Raw genomic sequence first — 25,249 nt, forward strand, 5'->3', positions numbered from 1 at the left:
CCTGTGTTAGGGTGTTTCGGACTAGCTGATCCATCACAACAGATAAAGGCCACTGGTATGTGACACAGATGTGTTCTGTAGCTCAGGATTAGTACTGGACAGTAGTACTGGACAGTAGATATTATATAGGACGAGTCCATCAGGATAAGGCTGGTGGGTAGAGGCAAAATACTTTTTAACTGAACTATCAGTTTACCAGCCTGCTGAACTGGTGGAATGGTGTTGCAGTACATTGTATGGCATCGCTGGTACTATTAGAGAGACTCACCCCTCTTTGCCGCGGTTGTGGATGGCCAGCTCGTCCCCGATTCCTTCCTCGTCTTTGAAGGCGTTCCAGTCCATCTTAGACTTCTCTAACGTGCTCATCTTCTGTTTCTTCCCCCCGAGGCGGTTCAGGATGCTACCCATCCCTACAGGCCTCTTCACACTGAGGGGGACACATATAAACGTTACACAATAAAAGAGAACACAGAGGAGGGGAGGTGCTTCATTGTGACACAGGGCTGATGAAGTTGAGGCTTGCAAAAATATCCATCTTCAGAAAACAGCAGAGCGAAATTATGACATTTTCAAGGGAGAGCAATAAATTAAATTGGAGCCAGACTGATATTGTCAGCCGATATTGGCCTTTTACCTCTATATCGGTATCAGTCTATAATTCCACTAATAAATAGGATGAAAAATGGGAATCTCATGCTTATCTGAACGCTTGATGTGATTCATTTCACAATGTAATTTTTTTTTTACATTTCAAACATATTTGTTGGACAATTGCTGTTTTGGATGGCAATTTATAAGAATTCAGTGTGGAATAATTACACTTGAATTTCCCCGGCGTAAAACAGTATATCGACATATATATCGTAAAGTTTTGTCCCCCAAAAAATCTGAACCGGTATCGGGCTCTAAATTAAATAGTCACAAGCTCTAATGCTCACAATGAAGAAAATTGAATAATGGGGGAAGAGAGTGCATAAGGGAAGAGAGGAGAGAAAAGAAGAGACAGGACAGAGGAAATATACAGATTTCAGATTATAAAACCAAACAAAACAGGCTCCCGAATTGAAATGATTCTTCTAGCAGTTTATTTCAGAGCATCACCTCGTTTCTTTGTGCAGCTGTGTGAACAAAGATGTCAGTCCATTTTGATACAGAAGAAAGTCATCCTGACACTGAGGTTTCTCTTGGCTGCAGCAATGAAATGCTAAACAATGTGTGCTGAGAAATAGCTGAAGACATCACACTGGCACGCCTCCCAGGGTGCTGGCGGAGTGGTTGGGGCACCATCAGACCTTGGAGGTACTGGACGGTGTCAGGGTCCAAGGACGAGCACTTTCAAGCTCAGGTGAGTCATATTGCAGGTCCCTTCTAGAAGAACAGACTCAAAATGTGTTTACACTAATGCTTTCCTCTCTTTGTTTGCATCTGTGTGTGTCAGCAGACAGTAAAGACGGGGTGTGTTTAACAAGGGCGTCTCCTATAATATCAAGGTTTTTATATCAAGGTTTTTATGGATAACCAGGAAATGGAAGTGACACTGAAACAGAGGTCAACAAAAGAAGACATGGCAGCATACACCCTTACACACACACACACACACAGGCGTTACCCGCACGTGCAAACCCACACACACCCATGTATCCCACTCTAACCATGTTGATAACAAGCCTGTTTATAGAGTTCCAGCTCATTGGAAGTGTGTTACAACAAGCAGCTCATAATCTAAAATGCCTGTAACAGGCTGGCTATAAAATGAAACGGCAAGGAGAGGACAAACACACACTGGCAAACATATACTAATCAATCCAGCTGGAGGTAGGGCCAACGACAAGCCTGAATCAGTAACACATTGTCAGTCATACAGTGCTACTACAGTATATTGCTACTAAAAGTACTGAAGTGAATTAACACAGAGAGAAAGAGAGGAATAGGAGAAAGACCCCTGGTCCACACAAGGCAGATATTGTTCTCATTCCACAGAGAGGATAAGGGTGCTTTGAAGAGAAACAAGGGTAAAGTCTGCCTGACAGAATGCATTTGCGATCTGTACCGGGGCTGTCTGCATCGCTCAGAGAGAAGAGGATGGCGGGCAACAGAAATGCAAGGGGGAACTTTTCTTCTGCATTGTTTTCTTTGTGGGTCTTTCTGTGATGCACTTCAGGAACAGATCAATTTCCTGCAGAATGCTCACACACACAGACACGTCTTATCCTACCAACACACAACCAAACTCCCCCTCAATAACACACTCCCTTAGTAATGTACACACACACCACACTGACTGAACATGTCACATAAGCCCATGCTTACACACAGCTTTCTGCCAGCTGTGCCCACTGATCACTGTTCCCACGACAGCCTGACATGGGCCAGACTAAACATCCAAATAGCTTAGCACATGCACACACACACACACACACCATCGTTCTGCACCTACAAAAACAATAATATCCACTTAGAACACAGTGTATGGTGAACAGAACTACATGGAGTAGTGATAAATGAAAAATGAATTAAGGTCATATCTAATATTGTTTTTCTTTTCCCTGATCTAATCCTGGAGAAGCTCGCAAGACAAGTGCTGCAAATGTCCCAATCAATGTACTGCATCATCAGCCTCTGCAAAACACTGGGCTGCTGCTGCTCAGTCATGTGCAAGCAGCAAGCCTTAATGCAGCAATGTGAGCCTCAGCCTCCCCCAACACAGGCTACAGTGCACAGATCTATAGAGGACAGTTACACAACTCCAGTGTTAATATTTCAACATGTGCGTGACTGTGTAAAGGTTTGTGAGTCTCATATTGTGGCACAACTTCTATTACAAGCAATGGCTGCACATTAATGGACAAAGCCATCGATCACATGACACCATTCAACCCTATTTGAAGACTCAATAGCACATTGAAGTGAAATGAAGACGGTTAAAGGAAAATTCCACCCCAAAAAAACAAAATTCCACCCTTTATGTATTGGTTTCATTAATCCATTGTTGATATGGTCCCAAAATGTTTTTCATGTATGATGCATTTTGCATCAAACCAGCGGTATTTCTGTATTTTGAAAGTATCAAATTATATTTTAGATTCTTCAAAGTAGCCACCCGTTGCCTTGACAGGTTTGCACACTCTTGGCATTCTCTCAACCAGCTTCATGAGGTAGTCACCTAGAATGCATTTCAATTAACAGGTGCGCCTTGTTTAAAGTTCATTTGAGGAATTTCTTTCCTTCTTAATGCATTTGAGCCAATCAGTTGAGTTGTGACAAGGTAGGGGTGGTATACAGAAGATAACCTTATTTGGTAAAAGACCAAGTCCATATTATGGCAAGAACAGCTCAAACAAGCAAAGAGAAAATAAAGTCCATAATTACATTAAGATATAAAAGGTCAGTCAATACGGCACATTTCAAGAACTTTAAACATTTCTTCAAGGGAAGTCGCAAAAACCATCAAGCGCTATGATGAAACTGGCTCTGATGAGGACTGCCACAGGAAAGGAAGACCCAGAGTTACCTCTGCTGCAGAGGATAAATTCATTAGAGTTACCAGCCTCAGAAATTGCAGCCCAAATAAATGCTTAACATCTCAGCATCAGCTGTTCAGAGTAAACTGTGTGAATCAGGCCTTCATGGTCAATTAACCTGCAAAGAAACCCCTACTAAAAGGACACCAATAAGAAGAAGAGACGTGCGTGGGCCAAGAAACACAAGTAATGGACATTTGACCGGTGGAAATCTGTCCTTTGGTCTGATGAGTCCAAATTTGAGATTTTTGGTTCCAACCGCCGTGTCTTTGTGAGACGCAGAGTAGATGAACAGATGATCTCTGCATGTGTGGTTCCCACCGTGAAGCTTGGAGGAGGTGGTGTGATGGTTTGGGATGTATTTAGAATTCTAAGGAACACTACCACAGCATTCTGCAGCGATGACTTGGAACTCAGAGTGAAGGAAAAGCAGCCAACAAGTGCTCAGCATATGTGGGAACTCCTTCAAGACTGTTGGAAAAGCATTCCAGGTGAAGCTGGTTGAGCGAATGCCAAGAGTGTGCAAAGCTGTCATCAAGGCAAAGGGTGGCAACTTTGAAGAATCAAAAATATTTATTTTGATTTGTATAACACCTTTTTGATTACTACATGATTCCATATGTGTTATTTCATAGTTTTGAAGTCTTTACTATTATTCTACAATGTACAAAATAGTAAAAAGAAAAGAAAAACCCTTGAATGAGTAGGTGTGTCAAAACTTTTGACTGCTACTGTATTCTGAAAACTTGATTGCTGACATGCAATACATATTGGTACTATATCAACGACGGACTAATGAAAGAAATACCAAAAGATATCAAATCAAAATCCAAATTGATTGATGACAGACATGTTTAGCAAATGTTATTGCTGGTGTAGCAAAATGCTTGTGTTCCTAGCTCCAACAGTGGAATTATAAAATATATAAATATTAGATCAAGCAATGTCGGAGTTGCATTGTTTTTGGGTGCAGTTTACTTATACTTTTTGCATCTCAAGGAGACATAACATGCTTTATTTCTATTTATTACGATAAAAAAAATAAAGATAGGACATTTGGAGACATAACATGAGCAGTTTGAGCTTCTTCAGGAAGTCCCCTCTCATTGAGTAACTCAAGTTGAAGGCTAACTGGGGTACTACAGGCTGCATTAAATCAGTTTATTTGTCACGTGCGCCAAATACAACAGGTGAACACCTTACAGTGAAATGCTTACTAACCAACAGTGCAATTTCTATAAATAAATATTTAAAAAATATATTAGGTGAACAATAGGTAAGTAAAGAAAGAAAGAAAATAAAAACAACAGTAGCAAAGCTACAGTTGAAGTCAGAAGTTTACATACACGTTAGGCAAATACATTTCAACACAATTCCTGACATTTAATCCTAGGAAAAATGCCCCGTCTTAGGTCAGTTAGAATCACCACTTTATTTTAAGAATGTGAAATGTCAGAATAATAGTAGAGAGAATGATTTACTTCAGCTTTTATTTCTTTCATCACATTCCCAGTGGGTCAGAAGTTTACATACACTCAATTAGTATGTGGTAGCATTGTCAACTTGGGTCAAATGTGTCGGGTAGCCTTCCACAAGCGTCCCACAATAAGTTGGGTGAATTTTGGCCCATTCCTCCTGACAGAGCTGCTGTAACTGAGTCAGGTTTGTAGGCCTCATTGCTCGCACACACTTTTTCAGTTCTGCCCACAAATTTTCTATATGATTGAGGTCAGGGCTTTGTGATGGCCACTCCAATACCTTGACTTTGTTGTCCTTAAGCCATTTTGCCACAACTTTGGAAGTATGCTTGGGGTCATTGTCCATTTGGAAGACCCATTTGAGACCAAGCTTTATCTTCCTGGCTGATGTCTTGAGATGTTGCTTCAATATAGCCACATCATTTTCCATCCTCATGATGCCATCCATTTTGTGAAGTGCACCAGTCCCTCCTGCAGCAATGCACCCCCACAACATGACGTTGCCACTCCTATGCTTCACGGTTGGGATGGTGTTCTTTGGCTTGCAAGCCTCGCCCTTTTTCCTCGAAACATAAAGATGGACATTATGGCCAAACGGTTCTATTTTTGTTTCATCAGACCAGAGGACATTTCTCCAAAAAGTATGATCTTTGTCCCCATGTGTAGTTGTAAACCATAGTCTGGCTTTTTATGGCAGTTTTGAAGCAGTGGCTTCTTTCTTGCTGAGCAGCCTTTCAGGTTATGTCGATATAGGATTTGTTTTACTGTGGATATAGATACTTTTGTACCCGTTTCCTCCAGCATCTTCACAAGGTCCTTTGCTGTTGTTCTGTGATTGTGTGGTCCCATGGTAATTATACTTGCGTACTATTGTTTGTACAGATGAACGTGGTACCTTCAGGCGTTTGGAAATTGCTCCCAAGGATGAACAAGACTTGTGGAGGTCTACAATTCTTTTTGTCTGAGGGCTTGGCTGATTTCTATTGATTTTCCCATGATGTCAAGCAAAGAGGCATTGAGTTCGAAGGTAGACCTTGAAATACATCCACAGGTACACCTACAATTGACTCAAATAATGTCAATTAGCCTAACAGAAGCTTCTAAAGCCATGCCATCATTTTCTGGAATTTTCCAAGCTGTTTAAAGGCACAGTCAACTTAATGCATGTAAACTTCTGACCCACTGGAATTGTGATACAGTGAATTATAAATTAAATAATCTGCCTGTAAACAATTGCTGGAAAAATTACTTGTGTCATGTACGAAGTAGATGTCCTAACCAACTTGCCAAAACTATAGTTTGTTAACAAGACATTTGTGGCGTGGTTGTGGCGTGGTTTGAATCCAACCTAAATGTATGCAAACTTCCGACTTCAACTGCATATACAGTGGCGAGGCTATAACAGTAGCGAGGCTATATACAGGCACCGATTAGTCGAGGTGATTGAGGTAGTATGTACATGTAGATATGGTTAAAGTGACTATGCATATATGATAAACAGGGAGTAGCAGTAGTGTAAAAGACAGTTGGCGGGTGGCGGGGGGGTCTTTTTGTCCTAGACTTGGCACTCCGGGGCCGCTTGCCATGTGGTAGTAGAGAGAACAATCTATGACTGGGGTGGCTGGAATCTTTGACAATTTTTAGGGCCTTCCTCTGACACCGCCTGGTATAGAGGTCCTGGATGGCAGGCAGCTTTGCCTCAGTGATGTACTGGGCTGTACAGACAACCCTCTGTAGAGCCTTGCGGTCAGAGGCCGAGCTGTTGTCGTACCAGGCAGTGATGCAACCGGTCAGGATGCTCTCGACATTGCAGCTATAGCACCTTTTGAGGATCTGAGGACCCATGCCAAACCTTTTTAATTCCTGAGGGGGAATAGGCTTTGTCGTGTCCTCTTCATGACTGTCTGGAGTGTTTGGACCATTCTAGTTTGTTGGTGATGTGGACACCAAGGAACTTGAAGCTCCCAACCTGCTCCACTACATCCCTGTCGATAAGAATGGGGGCGTGCTCGGTCCTCCTTTTCCTGTAGTCCACAATCATCTCCTTAGTCTTGGTTACATTGAGGGATAGGTTGTTATTCTGGCATCTGGTGTTGCTATCTACCCTCACCACCTGGGGGCGCCCATCAGGAAGTCCAGGATCCAGTTGCAGACGGAGGTGTTTAGTCCCAGGATCCTTAGCTAAGTGATGAGCTTTGAGGGCACTATGGTAAATGTTTCAAAGAGCAACTTCTTATGTGTCCGATTTTAAAATCAACTGATTCAAGGACATATATCTGGTGTATTTTGAAGCAATTATTGGTACCATGACTGTCTTTGAAACATTTTACTGACACGAAGATTGCCATTTTTCCATTCACTATAATCGGGGATGGATCCCGTTTTCTGCTAACAATAACTGAAGTACCGTGGTCGGCCTTAAACCTCCGTGGCTTCAATGAGAGGGGGCAGTCGTTCTCCCCTGAATAAAGGACCAATGAGGGATGGAGTGAGAGGGATGAAGGAGAAACTAGAAAGTGACACAAAGCAGTTCCTTAGAGAACAGGCACGATAAACAGTGCAGCTATAGACACATACAGTACATGCTCACACAACGCCACTGTAATCCAGGCTCCAAACTGCTGTGACAGGGGATCAATAGACCATCAGGGCTCAACTGATACTCTATCCAGCCTGTCCCCGTCCCTGTGTGGTGGGCTGGGGAAGGTCTGGGCAGTGTGCCAGGCTGCAGCACTCTTCTCTCTGTGTCTTTGTGTCTGTCTGGGGAGAATGTTAAACGTACTGCCCAGGCTGCAGGGGAGAATGTTAAACGTACTGCCCAGGCTACAGGGGAGAATGTTAAACGTACTGCCCAGGCTGAAGATTGAGGTCTCCCATGACCAGAGCCTCTCTCTATAGATGTCTCAAATAGGGAGACTGATAACACACAGAGCATGAAGACACACACACTTACTGTACACAGTACACACACAATAAATACACACAACAAAATGGGAATGACACACACACGCAGCTCTGCAACTTTGGCACAAGGAAGGAGAGGAGCAGAAAAGGCGAAGCGAGGTGAGGAGAGGTTGGGCTAAGAGCCTCCTCCACCCCCTGCAGACAGACAGGACTGTGACATGGTCGTCTCTCTGGCAGGATGCCAACCGCATTCCATTGTGCTCCAGAAGAAATGCATCCCCTTCTCAGAGTGGGACTGACCCCAGTATTCACCCATAACAAACAAATGGACCACTAGAATAGAATGGAGTGGGTGCTGATGGTTAGTTAGGAATAATGACTTCTATGCTCTGTTATACTACAGACCAGAACACCATGGTCAAATCCTCTTCGTTGTGGACCTAAAACTTCCCCTGTCTGTCTTACCTGTGCTGAGAGGTCTGTCTGGGCAACTTGGCAGGGAGATGCTTGAATGACCCCGATATCAGGGGAAAAATGTGTAGGAATGCTCCTGGAGCAGTGGCCAGGTAGGACAGAGAGGACCTTAACATCAGCCAGGGAGCGGGAGCAGTATACAGAGAAACGAGGAGTTATGCATCACAATGGTCCAATACAACCCAATCACAATCCTTTCATTACAAGCGCAAACTTCTAGCCAGTGGACAGTCAGTGATAGGCTATGCATGATTATGAGTGTGTTTTGGATACCAGAATAGGGACAGTAGAGTAGGTTTAATCGTATTTGCTAAAGGCTTTATTCCACTGCAGCCTTGACAGTTTGAATAGAGACCTTTGAAAGACTCATTTTTAAAACAAGCCCATAATATCAAACTAAATGAGCCAACAACAGCCGTACCAGAGGCCCGAGCCCCACTCTGTCCTCCAACTGGCCTACAGTACAGACTCTCTCTCTGGTGCAAGACTCAGGTGACTGAAGTGATGCCAAAATGGACTAAACCGTATTTTGTGTGTGTGTGTATTCTGACATACCCATTTGAACTTTCCTCAGAAGATTAAATCCCTCCCTTCCTCTCTCTTTCCATCTCTCTCGCCATCCCTCCCATCTTCAAAGCCTGGTCCAGTCAGGAATGTGTTGCCGGGGTACTGGTATCTCATGCCCTGCCCTGGGTGAGTAAGTGAGTCAGTGAGTTGAGTGACAGCTCTAGGTTAGGGTGAACAATAGGGAACACCTGCTGTGGAGGAGCTCTTTTATACTGCTGCCACCTGTTTCCAGGTCAGCTGGCCAACCACCCTCTGGCTACTGCCACCTGGTTACACACACAAACCTTGACCTACCTGGCCAGGCACACCCCTGGGACACCGCCACAGGTCCCTTCTGGCACTCTGTGACATACACAGCCCCTTCTGTCCCCTAACAGGTCTAGCCACACTGTACCTGCAGCAGTAGCTCATTATTCTGCGCTGCTCTGTCTGGCTGTGATGTGTCGTAAGTGAATAACGAAACAGCACTTTGGTTAATATCTCCTCTCCCTGCTGGGCTTCTCAACGGGGGCCTCGCTCCACACTTACACACACTCACCAGCCCTAGCTCGCTCTCACAGGCTATTCATAGAGTCCTACTCAATATTTCCCCTCTCAGTTTCTCTCAATCTGACTTTCTGTAAAAATCCAGATGGTTTAAACAAATCAGGGATAAAGTGCAGACTAGCCCAGAACTCTCCAGAGGACTGACAACTATCTGATTCAGAAATACATCTCAGGCCAATTTAGTCTGGAGAAATGACATAAAAGCAGACACACATAGAGCACCAGAGGTCAGGCTGGACCACAGTTAAAAAGAGAAGGGAACGTCAGAGCAGTGGGCCCCAGTGTGCTGTTTCATCAGGGGCCTCTCCTCTTTCATCAGGCCCTCTAACACAGACTAGGCCCGAACCAGAGGGGGGTGGGGGGGGGGTCTCAGGGCACCTCTAACAGTTTAAACTTTTTCTCCCAGAGGATACCCCCAGCACACATGTTCCTCTGCTGCTGTGGTTGCCACGGAAACTGTCAAACATACCAACTCAAAAGGAAAGAGGGAGGTCTAGGGAAATGTGGCTCAGGGTTTGGGTGTCTCAGGTAGATGTGTGTGTGTGTGTGTGTGTGTGTGTGTGTGTGTGTGTGTGTGTGTGTGTGTGTGTGTGTGTGTGTGTGTGTGTGTGTGTGTGTGTGTGTGTGCATTGTCTGAACAAACAGGAAATAAACATTTGGGATTACAGGATTCTGCATTAGTGGGTTGATGCAGACACACTCATACTGACATATCCACTGACACAACATCACTGCAACATGTCTTCTGTAACCTACTGAGACATCTACATGGTGAGAGTAACCTACTGAGACATCTACATGGTCTACATGGTGAGTGTAACCTACTGAGACATCTACATGGTCTACATGGTGAGAGTAACCTACTGAGACATCTACATGGTCTACATGGTGAGAGTAACCTACTGAGACATCTACATGGTGAGAGTAACCTACTGAGACATCTACATGGTCTACATGGTGAGAGTAACCTACTGAGACATCTACATGGTCTACATGGTGAGAGTAACCTACTGAGACATCTACATGGTCTACATGGTGAGAGTAACCTACTGAGACATCTACATGGTCTACATGGTGAGAGTAACCTACTGAGACATCTACGTGTTGAGAGTAACCTACTGAGACATCTACATGGTCTACATGGTGAGAGTAACCTACTGAGACATCTACATGTTGAGAGTAACCTACTGAGACATCTACATGGTCTACATGGTGAGTGTAACCTACTGAGACATCTACATGGTCTACATGGTGAGAGTAACCTACTGAGACATCTACATGGTCTACATGGTGAGAGTAACCTACTGAGACATCTACATGGTCTACATGGTGAGTGTAACCTACTGAGACATCTACATGTTGAGAGTAACCTACTGAGACATCTACATGGTCTACATGGTGAGAGTAACCTACTGAGACATCTACATGGTCTACATGGTGAGAGTAACCTACTGAGACATCTACATGGTGAGAGTAACCTACTGAGACATCTACGTGTTGAGAGTAACCTACTGAGACATCTACGTGTTGAGAGTAACCTACTGAGACATCTACATGGTCTACATGGTGAGAGTAACCTACTGAGACATCTACATGGTCTACATGGTGAGAGTAACCTACTGAGACATCTACATGGTCTACATGGTGAGAGTAACCTACTGAGACATCTACATGGTCTACATGGTGAGAGTAACCTACTGAGACATCTACATGGTCTACATGGTGAGAGTAACCTACATGGTCTACATGGTGAGAGTAAGCTACTGAGACATCTACATGGTCTACATGGTGAGAGTAACCTACTGAGACATCTACATGGTCTACATGGTGAGAGTAACCTACTGAGACATCTACATGGTGAGAGTAACCTACTGAGACATTTGCGTGGTGAGAGTAACCTACTGAGACATCTACATGGTGAGAGTAACCTACTGGGATATCTACATGGTGAGAGTAACCTACTGAGACATCTATATGGTGAGTGTAACCTACTGAGACATCTACATGGTCTACATGGTGAGTGTAACCTACTGAGACATCTACATGGTGAGTGTAACCTACTGAGACATCTACATGGTGAGTGTAACCTACTGAGACATCTACATGGTGAGTGTAACCTACTGAGACATCTACATGGTGAGAGTAACCTACTGAGACATCTACATGGTGAGAGTAACCTACTGAGACATCTACATGGTGAGAGTAACCTACTGAGACATCTACATGGTCTACATGGTGAGAGTAACCTACTGAGACATCTACATGGTCTACATGGTGAGAGTAACCTACTGAGACATCTACATGGTCTACATGGTGAGAGTAACCTACTGAGACATCTACATGGTGAGAGTAACCTACTGAGACATCTACGTGGTGAGAGTAACCTACTGAGACATCTACGTGGTGAGAGTAACCTACTGAGACATCTACGTGGTGAGAGTAACCTACTGAGACATCTACGTGGTGAGAGTAACCTACTGAGACATCTACATGGTGAGTGTAACCTACTGAGACATCTACGTGGTGAGAGTAACCTACTGAGACATCTACGTGGTGAGAGTAACCTACTGAGACATCTACATGGTGAGTGCTTGTCTTGTTTCTTATCCATAAAACACTGGCTGCCTCTAACCAATAAAAAACAAACAAATCCCATGCAAGTTCACAAAAATGATGCCTCCTCAACACAAATGTAAGCACCATCTGAAAGAAAGAACTTGGCACACACACACACTACAGGCAGGCATGATGCATCAGGTCCTGTGAAACACAACCTGAGACATACTTTTAACAACACCGCCTTCCGCTCCACCCAGTGGGTTTGCACCTACCCACACCTTATAATGGCTGCTAGAGAGCTGTGTGTGTGTGTTTATCTGTGTCTATGTGTGTGGCAGTCACAGTGTGCTCACTGGTTGCTAATGTGTACACAGAGACTGTCATCTCTCTCCTGTCACAGCTCCCCACACATCACTGACACAATGTGTTCACCTTCCAGTGTCGCAGTTACAGCCTGTCACCACCACAGACCTAGCTAAACCTCACTCAGGCTCAGCCTGTCACCACCACAGACCTAGCTTAACCTCTCTCAGGCTCAGCCTGTCACCACCACAGCCCTAGCTTAACCTCACTCAGGCTCAGCCTGTCACCACCACAGCCCTAGCGTAACCTCTCTCAGGCTCAGCCTGTCACCACCACAGCCCTAGCTTAACCTCTCTCAGGCTCAGCCTGTCACCACCACAGCCCTAGCTTAACCTCTCTCAGGCTCAGCCTGTCACCACCACAGCCCTAGCTTAACCTCTCTCAGGCTCAGCCTGTCACCACCACAGCCCTAGCTTAACCTCTCTCAGGCTCAGCCTGTCACCACCACAGCCCTAGCTTAACCTCACTCATGCTCAGCCTGTCACCACCACAGCCCTATCTTAACCTCACTCAGGCTCAGCCTGTCACCACCACAGCCCTAGCTTAACCTCACTCAGGCTCAGCCTGTCACCACTAGAGCCCTATCTTAACCTCACTCAGGCTCAGCCTGTCACCACTACAGCCCTAGCTTAATCTCACTCAGGCTCAGCCTGTCACGACTACAGCCCTAGCTTAATCTCACTCAGGCTCAGCCTGTCATCACCACAGGTTTAGCTTAACCTCACTCAGGCTCAGCCAGCTACACATAGACCTGCAACCTGAAGATGTGCTAGAGGTTACAGGTAGTGCAAGTGGTTTCCTTACAACAACGCCAAGGAGAGGACATTCACAGAAACATACTAACACAAGTGGATGGATACACCCCCCACAAACACAACCCAGTTTTAAGTGCTTAGCTGCAATTAAATGTTTAGTGCCTTCAGAAAGTATTCACACCCCTTGACTTGTTCCACATTTTGTTGTGTTACAGCCTGAATTTAAAATGGATCACATTTAGATATGTTTTTGTCACTGGCCTACTACTACAAACAATACACCATAATGGCAAAGTGGTATAATGTTTTTACTAATAAAAAATGAAAAACGGAAATGTTTTGAGTCAATAAGTATTCAACCCCTTTGTTATGGCAAGCCTAAATCCGTTCAGGAGTAAAAATGTGCTTAACAAGTCACATAAGTTGCATGGACTCATCCTATGTGCAACAATAATGTTTAACATGATTTTTTTAATGACTGCCTCATCTCTGTACCCCACACATACAGATAATTGTAAGGTCCCTCATTTGAGCAGTGAATTTCAAACACAGATTCAGGCCAGGGAGATTTTCAATGATAAATCACAATTCTGAAAGAAGATGAGGATTAAAGAAAGGGTTGTTATAAGGTAGTGTAACCATGTAAGGTGAGGTTAAAAGCTATACAATGGACATTTCATCTCACCGGTCACCTGACCGGGCAGTGTGTACACACAACAAACACACAGATGCTTCTCTACGGGTGACTACGTCAATCTCCTCAACAGTTATCATGACACCACAGAACTCTACCTAAACATAGAAACCTCAACATAAGATACGACACACAGCTTGTACATTCTAGATGGTGCATGTACAGCAGGTTTCTATAGAGAGGTCTCACTGGTATGTGAGGATGCTCTTTGCTCTGCAGCTGAATGAGGTTCCTACACTTAAGGTAGTATCTTTTAGCACCCTCTCATTACAAACATAGCAACGTGTAACACTCAGACATAATAACCTATGGTGGTGAGGCACATCTGATAGCCCTGCTGGAACATAACACCATGACTGGTCCTTCACTTCTGGGCGTTGACACTAGTGCTGAGAGATTTATCAAAATGTTGGTTATTTTTTGTTGTTTAAAACAACTTAATTGACCGACATCGGGTTAAATTATTTGAATTCCATTACCTTCTGTTTTTTTCTGTGAGCTCAATGCGCACATTGCACAGTTTTTCTAGAGATAAATCAGATCCAGCCTGAACTGTGGAATTTAATAGGGAGTTTAATAGGGAGTTATATAAGCCAATATTCTACATACACTACATAACCAAAAGTATGTGGACACCTGCTGGTCAAATATCTCATACCAAACTCATAGGCATTAATATGGAGTTAGTCCTCCCTTTGTTGCTAATTCAGCCTCCACTCTTCTGGAAAGGTTTTCAATTAGATGTTAGAACATTGTTGCTGGGACTTGTTCCCCGTTTAGCCACAAGAGCATTAGTGAGGTCGGCACTGATGTGGTGCAATTAGGCCTGGCTCCCAGTCTGCATTCCAATTCATCCAAAAGGTGTTCGATGGGGTTGAGGTCAGGGCTCTGTGCAGGCCAGTCAAGTTCTTCCACACCGATCTCAACAAACCATTTCTGTATTGCCCTCACTTTGTGCACAGGGGGCATTGTCATACTGAAACAGGAAAGGGCCTTTCCCAAACTGTTACCATAAAGTTGGAAGCACAGAATTGTCTAGAATGTCATTGTATGCTGTAGCGTTAAGATTTCCCTTCACTGGAACTAAGGGGCCTAGCCCAAACCATGATAAACAGTCCCAGATTATTATTCCTCCTCCACCAAACGTTACAGTTGGCACTATGCTTTGGGGCAGGTAGCATTCTCCTGGCATCCACCAAACCCAGATTCATCCTTCAGACTGCCAAATGGTGATGCGTGATTCATCACTCCAGAGAATGCAAACAGTTCTTGCGTTGACGTTGCTTCCCGATAGCCAAATACACTTATTTGAATGGGTGTCCACCTACTTTTGTATATACAGTGTAATTTAAAGCATAAAACATGGTAATTAACTACAATGACCATAATCCATTTCGCATCTACTTGTCCGGTCTGTGTTTTCTTTTACACCTGCTACGGAAGAGACAAAAGAATGCTCATGAGCATGAGGTGATATAAAGAGCAGCTTTAACTTCGCGAGTTCTCTACCTGAAAATACATGATCTAAGTGATTGATAGTTAGTATTCAGCCATTATTCAGCAGCCATTAAAGTATGCCTTTGAAGAACTACCAAATAGTGATTTTGTCAGACAGATATAAGCAGCAGTTCTATAGAGATGAGATGATGACCTGGAATGAAACAATAAATTAATCAAATAAAATACACATCTCAAATATTGTATTAAAGTAAAGTAATGTCAATAAATGATGGTTAATAAGTAATAATCTGTAATGACAGTCACTACCATCATGGGACTTGTACGAATTGTTTTATTTTGTGTTTTTAGAGTATTCAACCCACATAACGCATAGCGCATTTAATGTCAAATAAATATCGAAACCGAAATCCGTGATTTAAAAACTAATCGAAACCGACCTCAAAAAGCACTAATCGCTCAGCAATAGAGGACACACACACATCTATGATGAAGGAAAATAGTTTATGTTCCTAAATCTGGGGAGCACTCGTCGTCTGCCACACCTCTCTCTTCACTGACAGCGCCGCAGATTCATCATCTCTACTCTATTACCCTTCATTAATTCCCTCAGTCACACTGCTGCTGGCTCTGACCCCACTTATCCCGTGACCCCTCACCTCTGGAGGGCAACCTGCTCTCAGAGCTCTCAGTGAGATGGGAAACATGAGTGTGCTACAGAGCTCCAGAGGATGGTCCACAGCCATAGAGTCCAATGATGAGAAAACTACTACTGTTGTCGCTGCAGCATACCTCACTGGTAGTCTCTCATCACCCTCTCTACTGTTCTAGATGTAGGCCTTCCTTTCCCCGATTTATTAAGTTAAGATCAGAGTTGAGCAGAGACCCTTTAAAATGACACTGCAGAACTTTGTAGAATTCATGAGAATGTTCTGATCTGGGAGCAAAACGTTCTGATCTGGGAGCAAAATGTTCCAGTCAGGCTCAAACTCACACACACTTACATACACACACACATGCAAAAACGTGTACACTCACACATACGCACTCAGTCACACACTAAATTGAGAAGTGTGTGCACAAAAATACAGACAGACATGCCTCTAATGTATAACTTGGGTGTAGAGTCAGGCCAGACATAATGTATGATAGCTTTCCTCTCCATCTTTGTAAAAACAAAGAAAATGTTTATTTTTAGGCCCCTGAGATGTCCCTCTAGAATTAGAAAAGCAGCCCTCTAAGCTGAGAACATATGGAAATCATTAGCCTTTGCAGACATACTTACTCTCTCACGAAGCATGAGCGTGCGCACACACAAATACATTCACACACACTCACACCGAACATATGCCATACACACAAAAATACAGGAAAATATCAACCAATGCAACTGCCCTGTTAACATTGAAATACTCACACACCATAATAACACAGGCTTATTTTATAGAGAGCCAGCTACAGTCAGGAACAAAGAGTGGGAAGTTAACAATTACATTAATGAAGGGCAATTCCATGGTAACAGAATAATGCTGAGACTGGGGGTCAAACAAAAACCAATGACTGCAAAGTTAAACAAACCTTACAACTATGCACAAGGACTACTTGTAACAATTTCCACAGAAATTTGTACAAAAACACATTTACTTGAAGAACAGATGCAAAGTTTGGTAACAGAATGATGGTTTGTGCTGCTGTGCCATCATTGTGTTGCCAAACTTTGCATCTGCACTGTTCTTCATATGTTTGATCCTGTCCCAAGATCGTTGTGTTTTGGACAAGTGTTTTTGCAACAATGTCTGTAGTTTTTGGAGTCAATGTAGAATTGTGCCCTCTGTTGGCCCTTTTTGGTCTACCACCTACTGGTTTAATGGTGTGCAGGATGCAATTGCTTTTGCTACTATCTTTGCCAAGAAATGTAAAGTCCTGGAGTGGAAAAACGGTCACCCACCATCGCATAGTCAATGGCTGCAGGACTTGATTCACTTTTTAAAACTAGAAAAAAAATATGTTACATTTTAAAAAGGGAAAATTATGTATTTCCTCCCTCCTTCAGAGGCAAGACTTTCCAGGTAATTTACTTGACTGACTGTCACTGATTTTGTAATTATTATTTATTTTCCAAATATCTGACGTGCCTCCATTCTGTTGAACTGATTTGAAACTGCTGAGATCTGCTACCATACCCGTCCATGTACCTTTGAGCTGTGCTTCTTGGCCCTGGGGACCCATTCAGCCTCTCATTGGGGTTGGGTGCATGCGGGTGCGGCTGGGAATGTGCACCCATTTTGGTCCCCAGGATCAGGATTAAGAAGCACATCCTCTGAACAATGTAAAAAATGGCTGTGACCTTGTCTGAAGTTGTCTGAAATTCTAAATCATTAAATATGTAATAACTTGAAAGGTGAAATGAGGAAAAACAGGAATAAATATATTTATCAACAACCAATTGTGTGTGTGTGTGTACACAAGACTACAGTAACATTAGGAAGTCTAGAGAAGACAGTCTTAATGTTGTGTCACAGTGGCGATGATGTGCGTGCATGTGTATGTGAGTGTGTGCCCGCCTACGTTCAGAATCAATGTCACCCGGTGTTGAGTAGTGAGGTAGCACCATAGAGACAGAGAGCAATCAATCAACCAATCACTAGAGTTCCCAACAAGCGGCTCTAAATCTCAGCGGTATGCTAATCGATAGCACTTAGCCTGAACCGCCAGTATTTCACAATGCCGCTGTGGACCACTGTTCTGGCAGATTATAGCCAAGCCACCCACCCACCCCCTCACACACACACACACACAGAGCATGACAGCAGGTCAATCAAATCTATGAACACAACTGCTCTCAATTAGATGGGGGATGGAGGCTTGATGAAATGTTGGCTGGTGTTTTTGTTGAGTGCTAGGCTTGGGCGGTATACCGTATACCGGGATATTTGGAAATAGCCACAAGATGGTTTTTCAATACCGTTTAAACCACTTTTTTAGATTTTTATTTTATAAATCAAAATATTTGTAGGTAACTTCTTAAGTAAATACCAGCAGTCAACTTGTGCAATGGCGTTCTTCATTACACCTGCCACATAATTTTTCATTATGAAGCTTACCAGTAATCCCCAGTCATGTGGTGTTCGTTTACAAGCACACAACGACGAGAGACCGCCTTGTGAGCAGCAAGCACCAGGGGATCTAGTTACAGTATGAAATTCACAACTATATGTTTGCCAGCTAGACATCTTATAACTATTAAGTGAACTGTCTACACATTAAATACCGCCTTGCACAGTCTTGCCTGCATCTAGCTGATCTAGAGCGTAATCATTAGTCCAACAGTTGCAAACAAGAGTTTCTATTGGACAAATTCAGGTATGTTTATCCCTGTTTCATTCCATTTGCTTCCGTTTAAGATTTTTTTTTTTTCCAACAGAATCGGTGGAACGCCCCTGACCACCCGCAAAAACAGTTCACTTTCATAGCAGCGACAAACAAACAGCATGATCACTTTGCTTGTTGTACAACTCGTTCTCGCATCTATGAGCTCTCCTCCTCTCACCTGTTCCCTTCATTTGTGGACTTCAGGGCACAACACAACAGCTGTCTGTGACCAGGCAAAAAAAACAAGCCAAACCTTCATACCATAACCGCTACACACAGCCTACAACGTTGTCACCATATTGGCTAACGTCATAGTCAACATAGCTACTAGAACTAACACGTTAGTAAACCCACTACAATAATGCAGTACAGAATACAGAAAGTAGTTTAGCAGTTACACCAGCTGGCCCCGGTGGCAATAAATTAATAAAACCAAAAGTTTACCTTGACTTGGAAGAGTTCGAATGTTGAATAGCCATAGCCAGCTAGCTAACATAGCCTCTGTCTGTTTGAGCCGGGTGTTTGCATTCGCTAGCTAAACAAGTGGAAAGAAATATATATATTTTGTGAGTCAACTACTCACAACATTTTATGCACTGCGGTGCTTGCTAGCTGTAGATTATGCGTTCAGTACTAGATTCATTCTCTGATCCTTTGATTGCATGGACAACATGTCAGTTCATGCTGCAAGAGCATTGATAGGTTGAAGGACGTCCTCCGGAAGTTGTCATGATTACTGTGTAAGTCTATGGAAGGGGGTGAGAACCATGAGCCTCCTAGGTTTTGCATTGAAGTCAATGTACCCAGAGGAGGACAGAAACTAGCTGTCCGGTGGCTACACAATGGTGCAACCCCAGACTGTGATGTTGAGGCTTTTTAATCAATTATTTGGTGACGTGAATATATTTAGTATAGTTTTATCTAGAAAGGCTAACTTTCTTAATGTTTCACTATGTAAAAAAATATATGAAATTCACTGAGGATGGCCCTCCCCTTCCTCCTCTGAGGAGCCTCCAATGCCTCCTGGATCAAGAGCCTTGCTGCCCAATATTTGTTGTGTGTCTGCAGCAAAATGTGAGTTGCATTTTTTTTGTTACTTGTAAAACTATGAGCTGTCCTGCAAATAGTTCAGGTAAGAGACTGTATACAATGTTTGCAATACGCTCGTTAGTATTTAGTTAGCACTTTCTCTGGGATTTTACATGTACTTGTTAGCATTGCTAACCATCGGATTACAGAGGCTAAGGTGGGTTTGAAAATAGCACCCCTTGTGTTCAGTGCTGACATTACCAAATATCCTGGTAAGGCACAAGATCGGCATGAAGTTATTACAATTTGGATACCGCCAAAGCTGAGTACACCACTATGATGCCTTACGCAACGACAGGCACCACAGAGCTCTGTTTTTAGCCATCTTTCCTTTATTGTGTTTATTTCATGTCTCTATACAGTTATCTTGATAGTGCCTCCCTGGAACAGATCTATAAAGGAAGAATTATATAAAATGTAGATAGAGAAAGACAGAGAGGGAGGGAAGGAAGGTGTGGGGATAGTAAGAGAGAAAAATAGATTGAGATGAGGTTGAGAGAGGGGAGAAAGGAGGGAGACAGAAAGTGAATGAAAAAGCAGACAAGAGAGCAGTTTTTTGTGCGCAGTAATGGCAGTCAGAAGGCCAGGGCCACATTACAGCGTAGTAGGAGCTCAGACAGACAGAGCTGAACAGTATGGCAGGGAGGCACATGTTCATTTAAGAGAGGCTGAACTCAATGGAGATCACATGACTGGGGCCTGTCCTGCTGACTCAGGCCTTCCACTACCATGCTCACCTCAAATCATACGAGAGCGAGAGAGGGGCTTAACTCCAATCACACAGGACTCAGGAGACAGAGAGAGAGAGATAGAGGTGGTGAGATGGGGTGTAGACAGGACAGGAGAGCCGAAGATGGAGAAAATAATGGAGTGACAGAGGGTGGAAAAATGCAGTCAACACTTTTCTGCCTCTTGTTTAAGGCGGGAAACTAGTGGGTGTAACATGGGAAAGAGAGAGCACCATGGGACCTCCGTAACAGCACAGCGTTTGCCACCCTTACGTAACTGGAACGTTATCTCAACGTCCAAAGAGCCTTAGGAGCTGATAAGAACAAAATTAAACAACATTTGCCCTGTCCATGCAGCAGGTTGTGATGTGGTTTTAAAGCGAGGTAATTCACTTAATGGGTCTGGTCTACAGGAATGATGAGGGAGGGCTGCTGACTGACTGACGGCTACTTCCTGTTGTCGTACTGTAGGGAAGCCCATCCTCTACAACAGGAAATGGTTCTGGACACGCTGTACATCCTGTAAGGAAAATATCACTTCCTGTCTGGACACAAGCCACCGCCTCAGAGGAAAGATGCGCTTGGCAAATTAAACACCATGGCAACAGAGGGAAGTATTGACATGCAGGGGAGCGGGAGAGTAGAGCAGCTGGAGCTGTCATAGATAGACAATGATACACACACATTACACACACACACACACACACAAAATAATATGCACAAACAGAACATACACACAACACACGCACAGACACTATCCAAGCAGCCAAAAGTACACAATGCACCAATGCACCGCCTGCTGCTACAACACACATCTACTTCAAACTCACAGCTCCTTCCCCTGACATCCAGTGCAAAGTTCAACTACTCCGAAATACTGTAGTCAAACATGCAAGCTTGAATGGAACATGAATTCACATACACTAAAACGCAGTGTTGAGAATTGCCAGGGATCCTCACGATAATATCAGGATACGATATGTATTGCGATTTTCACGATATTATATGTTTTGCGATTCGATACTGTGGTTATATGGCGATTTGATGTTCAAACATATTGCTCACTATATATGTCTGCTGCAGAGAGCATGAGAAAAAGAGTTTTCACCAGTCAGAAAGTGCTGAAAATATGTTGGCTCACTATTTAAAAAGAAGATGCAGTCCAAGCTATAAGATGAACAATACCAGAGTTTTGGCGCAGGTACAGCCGACTAGGGCTTTCTAACTATACTATTTAAAAAAAGGTACCTATAGCTTGTTCTCCACCTTGGAGTCAAAGTATTGATATAATATCGTCCAAAATAATATTGTGATATGTAACTATATCGACCCCCCCCCCCCCCCATCACTACTAAAATGCACTCTAGCACTCTCCCTCTCACTCACACACAACCAGTTGTATCAGAGTAGTGTGAAAGGTGAGCAATAATCCCCTTCCCTGGTGTCTCGGTAGCAGAGAGAGCGGAATGACAGGATCAAAGGCTTTCTGGAAGAGCTGTCAGAAATCAATGGAGTGAAACCGGCAAGGATTATACCCTCATGTCCTAGACACATACACACGCCTTTCACAGACTATTCAAACATGGCTGTGGAAACACAATTGCCACCACGTTATACAGTTAGCATTACTGTAACTTAACGATGGAATCTGCAGTAGGGAGAAACAGCGCCACTGGCCACCCCACCACCGTTACTATTATTTTTGTTGCCGAGCTGAGAGAGAAAAAATGGCAATACATATTGTGCTCTTCTATCGCGCGCAATGAAGTCCGAGGGGGAAAACAATGTTTGTTATTTGCAGTAACTTCTTCATTGTTGTAATATCGCAACCAGACGTGGTTGTTTCACCATTAAGGGTTCCATTTTTAAGCAGTGGAAATACCTCTGTTCCTATACAAATGAAAGTGCTAATTAAGGAAATACAGTGATATTTAACTGCTCTACAAGTCAAATATTAAGAGACAGAGGTGGGTGTCTGGGTGATGTAGTGACTAGGTGGGGATGTACCTTGGTCCAGGGGCAAGGGAGGGGGGCTCAAATCTTCTGGGTACAGTCTGTACATATGGTGTCTCCTCCTTGGCCTTCAGAAAGCTCTTGGCCTCCTTGGAGTCAGCATCAACCTCTTTGGATACACTGGAGACGGAAAAAGACAGACAGATACTTAAACCCAGGACTGTATTAGTGGCAGTCTAACGAACATAAGTAAATATCATCAAGTTACGTAAGTCTGTACATTTCTCAAGAAAAGGACACACAGACAAGAAGCCATGGGTTGGCTGGCATTTAAACAAATTCCCACCCTCTCTATAATTCTCTCTCACACACACACACATAAAAACATCCGTTTTTCCCAAAAACGGCACGGCTGATGTTTCATAAACCCCTTAGGCTGGTCACTGTTTACAAGCCAATGCTTTTGGTTGAGTCCCTCGCTGGTAGTACAAGAATCCCCTCCCACACAAACACGAATCAACATTCTGTAATATCTGACAATACTTTCCCTACATCTCCTGCCAAGTGGTAATTTTTTATTCAAGGCTATGCCTCTGCCTCTCACTCTTCTGTTTCTTCTCCCTTTCCTCCTTAAACCCTGCACTCGCTTCTAGCACCCCATCTACACAACCATATGGTCACTTAGGGCCCCTGGTCCTAAATAAATAAATAAATAAATAAATATATATATATATATTATGTCGGGGTTCTTACTATTGAGTAAGAATAGTAAAACACACCAGGTGCAGGGGGTGAGAACGTTGTGGTGATTTCCATTTGGAGTGGAGAAATAACAACGTAGAAATAACAAAGTAGGGAACTGACAGCTGTCAGTGTAGTTAGCTAGCATGCTAATGTTATCTAGCTAGCTAATGCTATCTGTTGTTGCTACACCGTATTCAAAATATTAGCCAGCTGGCTATGCAATAGCAGGTTCTTGAGCTGGATTTGTCATAAGCATTTAGGGAAAACTCTGCCACAGATGGATAGGGGAAATCAGTATCTTTGAATTTGCCATCTATTGTTATCTCAAGTTTTGCCATGTTCCATAAATTGCGGGCGCGAGTCCACCATAGAAATAAAAATAATAAGATGAAGCACCCGTAATATGGAGAGCCTGACCAATGAACGATTTGGACTACAGATACATTTTTCTACATTGTAATGACAGGGTGCAAAATTTGGTAGGCTGCTTGCAGGCTATTTTGATGCGCTACAGCAATGCCAAATAAGTCCATGCTCATGCCATTGTTCTCATAGCTAGAAAAAGTGAAATGGCAATGACTTTGCTCATGATGCATGTCGCAAATTATATGTAACACCATCAGTGCATCGGACACGAAACAAAACACCAAAACAAATGTAACATCACAAAATAGAAAAACAAGTTTGTGACATTTTCTTTTGCGGGTACCTTTTCAATAAAAAACAGGCACTTGTGATTTCTAGCTACACTAATCAAAGCAGTAGAGAGAGCATGGTCAAAACCATTCATCTTTGAGGAACAGGGGGAGCGGGCTTCCAAAATGCAATCACATCACAAGCTATTTTACCATTTATGAAATGGTCATATTGTTTATATACAGACCAGTTTACCCAATGGATTATGATAATTTGCTGGTAAAAAAAAGTGGAGGTGCAAAAACACAAGTTTCCACCCTGTATTTTAGAATTGCAGGAAATGTACTGCAAAACTGCACATTATATCTCTCTACCCAATGACAAAATTATAGAATTGAATTCAATGTGGTATTAAAAAATAGCTAAATTCTCTCTCCACCCATTGCAAAATGTGTAGAATTAAAGGAAAGTTACTCTGCGTCAAGAGAGGGGCCACAAATGTTTTGCCTCGAGGTGGGGGGACCCCCAACCAAATCTCGCTTAGTGCCCCCAAAAGGCTAATGCCGACCCTGAGTGTAGTGGATGATACAGCATCTGAATCCCTCAACAGACACTGCACTCCATCAGATATAATAGACCTAACTCTCTTCTCAAATAGAACATAATGACAGGGATAAGATGTGCCAATACATCACTGTGTAGGAGAACAGTCCAATACTAAGGTCAACCAGTACATCCCTCTGGGAATACATTCCTTAAGGGGATTGCATCCATTAGGGTCTGGGTTATAGCTGCCTGTGCGCAATGGTAATCATATGTTGCAATAATTAGGGCTTTCAGAGAAAATAAACAAAGTCCTTTAATGTGCTTCATATTATATAGATAATACTACTGGTGAGACCCCGATTAAGTAAAAACACTTTCCCAGCACATTATTTGGCCTGTAAACTGACATTTGGTGTTGTAACTCATAAATCAAAATGCTACAGTATGCTGTGGAATTCAGACACTTTCTCAGGAACAATGTGAAGGTTTCAACTGTTAGGTTGCACTGCCATCAGGTGGTCAGAGTGTACATCTACCAGTATATGCATAGACCCCTCCTGTCTCAGCCTCCAGTATTTATGCTGCAATATTTTATGTCTTAGAGGGCTAGGGTCAGTCTGTTATATCTGGAGTATTTCTCCTGTCTTATCTGGTGTCCTGTGTGAATTTAAGTATGCTCTCTCGCTCTCCCTCCCTCCTCTCGGAGGACCTGAGCCCTAGGACCATGCCTCATGACTCCTTGCTGTCCCCAGTCCACCTGGTCGTGCTGCTGCTCCAGTTTCAACTGTTCTGCCTGCGGCTATGGAACCCTGACCTGTTCACTGTACGTGCTACTTTGTCCCAGACCTGCTGTTTTCAACTC

The 25,249-nt window shown here is 43.3% G+C and overlaps 1 protein-coding gene across 2 annotated transcripts in view; it reads right to left on the minus strand.

The window, feature by feature from the left end:
* Positions 1 to 25,249, minus strand: part of LOC109867427 (craniofacial development protein 1) — a 44,407-nt gene that overhangs the window by 17,256 nt on the left and 1,902 nt on the right. Inside the window, exons 5-6 of one of the 2 annotated variants that reach the window (XM_020456585.2) lie at positions 22,516 to 22,641; positions 269 to 427 (exon numbers count right to left, since the gene is read on the minus strand). In XM_020456585.2, coding sequence (XP_020312174.1) covers positions 269 to 427; positions 22,516 to 22,641 — 285 coding nt within the window. The remainder of the gene's footprint in view (positions 1 to 268; positions 428 to 22,515; positions 22,642 to 25,249) is intronic. The other variant, XM_031801029.1, reaches the window with a different exon arrangement.

Source organism: Oncorhynchus kisutch, linkage group LG22, assembly GCF_002021735.2.
Source record: "Oncorhynchus kisutch isolate 150728-3 linkage group LG22, Okis_V2, whole genome shotgun sequence".
In the NCBI taxonomy this organism is placed as follows: Eukaryota; Metazoa; Chordata; class Actinopteri; order Salmoniformes; family Salmonidae; genus Oncorhynchus; species Oncorhynchus kisutch.